Source organism: Salvia splendens, chromosome 22 (assembly GCF_004379255.2).
Source record: "Salvia splendens isolate huo1 chromosome 22, SspV2, whole genome shotgun sequence".
Lineage (NCBI taxonomy): Eukaryota > Viridiplantae > Streptophyta > Magnoliopsida > Lamiales > Lamiaceae > Salvia > Salvia splendens.
Genome location: NC_056053.1, coordinates 7,933,675 through 7,939,969, shown reverse-complemented (window position 1 = coordinate 7,939,969; position 6,295 = coordinate 7,933,675). Strand labels below are relative to the sequence as shown.

The following is a 6,295-nucleotide window of genomic DNA, read 5'->3' as shown; positions in this document are numbered from 1 at the left end:
GTCTCATATTCCACTAACTCACTTCAATCACATTCTAGTATAAGCTAATATAAAAAAGTGTACCCCGTATTCCACTAAAATTTTCAACTAACTATTCTTTACATTCCTTAAAACACGTACCACACCAAACATGACTCCTATTGTGTGACGGAAGGAGTATTTTAAAAAAATGAATAAGAAACGTCTTGATTAACATAGGAATGTAGTAGTACAAGTTTAATTGCTTGTAGACAAATAATTTTACCAAATGCCAATGGAGAAATTTCTAATTGGATTTATTCTGATGAACCAAAAATAAAAAATAATAATAATAATAATAAATCAATGTAATTTAAGGCCAACGAAATCGAGGACCACACAACGTAGGCCAAAAAATATTTTAGCATAAGAAAATGGATACCTTTTCTGGATTATATGAATGCAAGAACTCCATCTCATGTGTGTGGAGTGTTGGGTACAACGCCATTGATAAATCCATCAATAATAACGAGAAAAAAGGTCCTAACCCAAATAACTAACACATAAATATGGCAACTGATCCAAACTCAAGCACCATCAACATTCAAGCTAAGTGGTGAATGATCAAGAAAATGTACATCAAATTCTCATAATAGTAGTGATCAAAAATTGATCCCAATGCAGCAAAATAATTGCATTATTTTTTTTTTCAATTACCAAGGTATCCGTCGGCCGATGCAGTGACTATTCTCCGCGTTGATTTGTAGGCAACTCAAAGAGTGGGACAGAGATTTAAAGCTGCTTTGATGGACGAGTCTCCCATTCAACCATACTCATTGGGTTAAAATAAGTGCATTATTTAGCATTAAGTGTCACCACACCAAAAGCAAAAATTATCCAACACTGAAACTCTAGTCAACACAAATCAATGTTTTAGCATATGACAGCAGCAGCAGTGGCAATGGCTGTGCCGCCCACAAGCATCGACTCCCTTTGCCTCACACCACAGCTCCCTAATCACCCTCTCCTTCTCATCCAAGCACCCCTGCAGAGCGCCGATTTCCTCCTCCATCTTCACCGCCAAATCATCCCCCTTTCACGACCTCGAATTCTCATCTCTACCATCCAATTGGCTCTTCAATCCGGAAAATTCCGCCCTCGAAATCTCGCCTTCGAGATCCGTTTGATTCTTCAGATCGGCAACTCCGGAGCTCAATTCGTCGACAGATGCCGTGAGATCGTTTATTCTTTGCAGGTAATCCATGTTTTCCTGAATGATATTGCGATTCTCCTCCTCGAGATCGCTGCTCTTTTGATGGAGATCAGCGATCTCGTCGGAATCTGCATTGTCAGCATCGGCGAATTCCTCGTGGAACGACGGCTCGTCCGCCATTAACGATTCCTATATCAAAACAAAACGGATTCGATCGCAAAAGTAGAATAAGCAAATGGTGAAATCATCGAATCGCAAAATGAAACAGAGAAAAATACTATCAAAAACGGAGATTTACAATTCAATTTGTTCTCAGATTGATTTCGGGATAATTTATTTGTCCCTCCGTCCTAGATAATTCAACAAAAAAAAAGAGAGAGAAAGATATAAGCGACCTGTGGTGTGCCGAAGATTTGTAGGGTTTATGGGATTTTCACTCGAAAAATGCTGTTTTCAATCTCCCATATCACGTAATTACATGATCTGAATATCGGTAAGCTTGTTTGAGTTAACAATTCAAATTATATTCAATCCGTGACTTCCTATAACCTTTAGAGCCATGTTTGTTTGCGAGATTCTAACTGAGGAACTAATTTAATTCGTTAAATTTTTTAATTCCGAGTTTGTTTGATTTTCAAATAAACTAGGAAAGTAATTAGAATCCTAAAACATGGAAAGTAATAGGACTTTTTGAGTTTTAGGATTTCGATTCTCGGTTTTTCTTAAGTATTCTTTTTTCCAGTATAAGATTTTACATTTTTAGATATTTAATAGAGTGAAGTATAATCAAATACAACTATTATTATTATTATTATTATTAATTTTTTTAAAAAATAATTTAAAATTGTGAATCATACCTACTTAGTTTCATTATAATAAATAACTATAATTACATTTTAGTTATAATAATAACAATTACTCCCTCCGTCCTAGATAATTTGTCTCAGTTTTCCATTTCGGTCCGTCCCACATAATTTGTCTCATTTCACTTTTACCATTTTTGGTAGTGGACCTCATATTCCACTAACTCATTCCTACTCACATTTTATTATAAAACTAATATATAAAAGTAGGACCCACATTTCACTAACTTTTTCAACTCACTTTTCATTACATTTCTTAAAACTCGTGCCCGGACAAAGTGTCCCAAATTATCTGGGACGGAGGGAGTATATTATTGTTATAATAATATTTTTAATTTTTATTTTAATTATTATCTTACTAATTATAGTATAATTATTTTATGTATCATATAATAAATAATGGAGTTATATTCTTAATAATAAAATATTATTACTAATGTTTATAAATTAATAATTAATCAATAAAGCCTTAATGAAATTTTGAAACTATAATTTTTATTCAATTATAATATCAATAAAAAATCATAATTATAATTATATATTTATTTATAACTATAATAATATAAACTAATAAATTGAGAAAATATTAATTAAATTATTTTAATTATCATTATAATAATAAATAAAATAAAATACTATTGTAATTATATTTTAGTTAATAATTTTTTAAAAGAATATTAATATAATACTATTAAAATTATTATTATTAAATCAAATATAAAATTTAAAATCTTGATATTTTTCCAAATACAGGAAAGTAAAGTTATTAGGAATCATATTTCAAGGATTAATTCCCTAGGAATCATTTACTTGCCAACTTTACTTTCCCAGCAACCAAACATGGTTGTATATTCTTTTTTCCCATTTGTGGATCTTACATATTTAAGTATTTAATTTAATTATAATTATTTTATACAACTATTATTATTATTATTATCATCATCTTTCTTAATAGTTTATTAACAAATCTTAGTATAAGTTTGATTTTTTGATTATATTATTATAATTAATAAAAATTTAATTATTATTACGTCAATTAATGTATTGAGTTATTATTTCAATAACATGAGAATTTAACTGATCAATATAACTTTCTTTGATATTTTTACGAACGAGATACGTAATTTATTAGGATCCAATTAGTTCACTTTTCTTATGCAAGTCTTTTTTATTTAATTTATTGTTATAATTTAAAAATAAAATATAATATCTTGATGTTTCCAAATATGGGAAAGTATAATTATTTGGAGTCCTATTCCCATGAATCATATTCATGATAACCATTTTCCCAACCAACTTCACTTTCCCGTCAAACAAATTGGCTTTGTTTGGCTTTAAGAGTGAAAGTAGTATTACAGGCGAAGTAGTTATGCATCACGTACTCCACCATAAACTTGAAACATGATTTAAGAGTATGTTTTAGAGTATTACAATTTGTTGTAAAGACTCTGGTAAAGTGGCTAACTAGATGTATGTATTCAAGGCTAAAATCACATAGAGTGGATTTATATTGTAATTTGGGATAAATGAGAAAGTGAGACATTAATGTTACCTCTAGTATGATATGGTGACTTTGACATATTCTTTTGATAATGTTTATTTGTTACGGGAGTAAAATGTATGTAACATGGATTTAGACCTGCGTTCAGTATAAGTATAAGTGAGAGATTGTCGAGTTTTACATATTGAAAAGTATGCTTCGAGATGACTGTATATGAAAATCTCTAAAGCCACATTTACCCATTAATTAGAAGAAATAATATTATCACATCGGTATTTGTTTATTCAGCCATGTTGTGCTTTTTTGTCCAAAAAGTAAAGAAGTCGAGGTATTCTTCATTTGTATAATAGCCATGAAACTAGTCATCACAGAAAGTCACATTGTTAGTTCCTTTGCGGAAGTAAAATTGTATTTCACAACCGGAGCGGAGCTAGGAATTTATAGGAAAGGGGACAAATTTATAAATGAAGGAATTTTAAAATTTTGAGGAGCGGCATTTAGTAGAAGATTAAAAGAAATTAATTTAAAATAGGTATATAAACACATGGAATGGAAAACATGAGGTTGGGCAATTGCCCCTCTTTGATTACATGTAGATACGCCCCTGTTTCACAATATAGATTAATTTTGGCTACCTATCGTAAAAGGTTGCAATGTAAGTCTGAAAGCTTCCCTACTTTGGGAAAGTAACGAAATGTGGTATAGCACTGAAAGGATCTAACGGCGAGATAAGTTTTTGTTTCCATGTATAGAAAGACGAGACCTCAGAAATTGTTATTTCTAAATCTTTGTAAATAGTATTTAGCACGTGATATTGATTATGCATTGCTTTGGGATAAGATGACATTGATCATTGCTCTTACTTATATAGCTTTTGCCTTCAATGGATGTAAGATGGTGATGATCTTCATGGTTTTTTAAGACGCACCGAGTTTTCTTGGATTGTGGGCATGGCTCCCGGACTTGCTGCTTGGTTGAGACACGCACGACCACATTATTGATTTGTAATAGATTAGTAATTCACTTGTTTTCAATAATAGTATTCTATAACTTTCATATGTATGTACTCGGACATTACAACTACAGGTGTGGTTTATTCTCTAAGGAAGATTAAACACCAAATTAAGATTGATTATTCGAATTCGGTGTGACTGGAGTGGAAGACGATCGATATACGTTCCGTAAAGAGGACCCGAAAACTATTGAACATCTCCTCTTCAGCTGCAGGATCTCAAGCAACTTCTGGTACTATTGCGGTGCTCGGTGGAATATCTCCCTTTGTCTTCCTAATCAGCTAGGAGCTTGCCTCTTGTCATGGCTTGGCATTCCTCCTAGCAAGGTTGAAAAACAAATTTGGAGTGCCTTGTCCTATGTTGTTTCTTGACCTAGGGATATTCGGAATAAGATCATTATCCAAAAGTTCAAGCCTAAGTGGGATTTTGAGAAAAAATTTATTTTTTGGCGCAATAGATCTTGGAAGAGAGGATGGTGCTCGGAGCAGGAGCAGATCTACATGCACTAATAGAGGGGCAACTGCCCCACCTCATATTTTCACATTCATGTAGATATTATATATTTTTTAATTTATTTCTTTCAATTTCTTACTAAATGCCCCTCCTCAAATTCTTGAAATTTTTTCGTATGTAATTTTGCCCCTCTCCTTATAAATTCTTGGCTTCGCTCCTGGCTCGGAGTTTCCATTTTCACCGGGACATGTTATGGAAAACTTTGAGGATATCAAAAGGTGGGCAAGGGGAACGAGCCCACGTAGAAGATGACTTGTTGGGGAAGTGCTTGTTTCTTCTCCTGTTTGGTGTCTGCTGTGATTTCAAGCGGTCCATGGACGCTTGTTGCTTTGGTGTTACCGATTAGTGTTTGCCTTTTTCTCCTTTGACTTTGTGTCTTGTTGTCTTCTCTTCTTGTCAGATCTTTGGGTGTTGTCGTGTAGTTTATGTTTGTGTTTGTATTTCTCTTGTTGTAGTTGTTGGATTTTTCTTTCTTGCACTCTCCCTCACCACTTTTATGGTTTGAGATTTTGGTTTATAAAAAGAAAAAAATTCATGGTTTGGGATTATTGTTTTGCTTGGACAACCATTAATCACAATGGTTTGTAGTTACTTTGATTACTAAAACCACAACAAAATAAAACAACAAAAACATTTCAAGACTCAAGTTCAATTTCTAAAACCCATAGTACTCCCTCCGTTCCGTTATAGATTTATAGTTGAGTCATTTTTCCATTCCGGAAAGTTCCCTCATAGTTAAATCATTTCCCTCATAGTTAAGTGATTTTTCTATTCCGGGAAGTTCCCTCATATATAGTTGAGTCATTTCCCTCATAGTTGAGTCATTTTCATATATAGTAACATTTTTCTCTCTCTTACTTCATTCACTTTTTACTTTATTCTCTCCCTTACTTTTTTCATCTATATATTTAACACACTCAACATTTATTTCTTAAACTCCGTGCCGAAAGTTTTGTCTCAACTATGAGAGAGCCACTGGCGGATCCAATTAAAAACACAATATGGTAGTAGTCTATTGGTAAAAGCATCACTTCTTCACACCAGCGACTCAGGTTCGATTCCTATAAGGCGCATTTTAGCTCTTTCTCTCAAGTGCATTTTTGTGTATTTATGCTTATTATTTATGCTTATAGTATCTAATAATGTTTGATTAAATATAATCAATTACTATTAATTATTTGCTCTAATGTTTGATTAAATATAATCATTTATTATTTATTTTTTTCTCCTTTAC

General features: G+C 32.3%; 1 protein-coding gene across 2 annotated transcripts; it reads right to left on the bottom strand.

Annotated features, from left to right (window-relative positions):
- Positions 1 to 713: 713 nt before the first annotated feature.
- On the bottom strand, positions 714 to 1,665 carry LOC121786598. 2 transcript variants are annotated; one of them, XM_042185234.1, is made up of 2 exons: positions 1,567 to 1,665; positions 714 to 1,360 (listed from the first exon to the last, which is right to left on the bottom strand). In XM_042185234.1, the coding sequence occupies exon 2, from the start codon at positions 1,349 to 1,351 to the stop codon at positions 1,055 to 1,057; it is 297 nt and encodes a 98-aa protein (XP_042041168.1). In that variant the 5' UTR covers positions 1,352 to 1,360; positions 1,567 to 1,665; the 3' UTR covers positions 714 to 1,054. The 2 variants fall into 2 exon arrangements, with proteins under 2 accessions (XP_042041168.1, XP_042041170.1); XM_042185236.1 differs by lacking the exon at positions 1,567 to 1,665 and adding an exon at positions 1,470 to 1,535.
- Between the last annotated feature and the right edge of the window lie 4,630 nt (positions 1,666 to 6,295).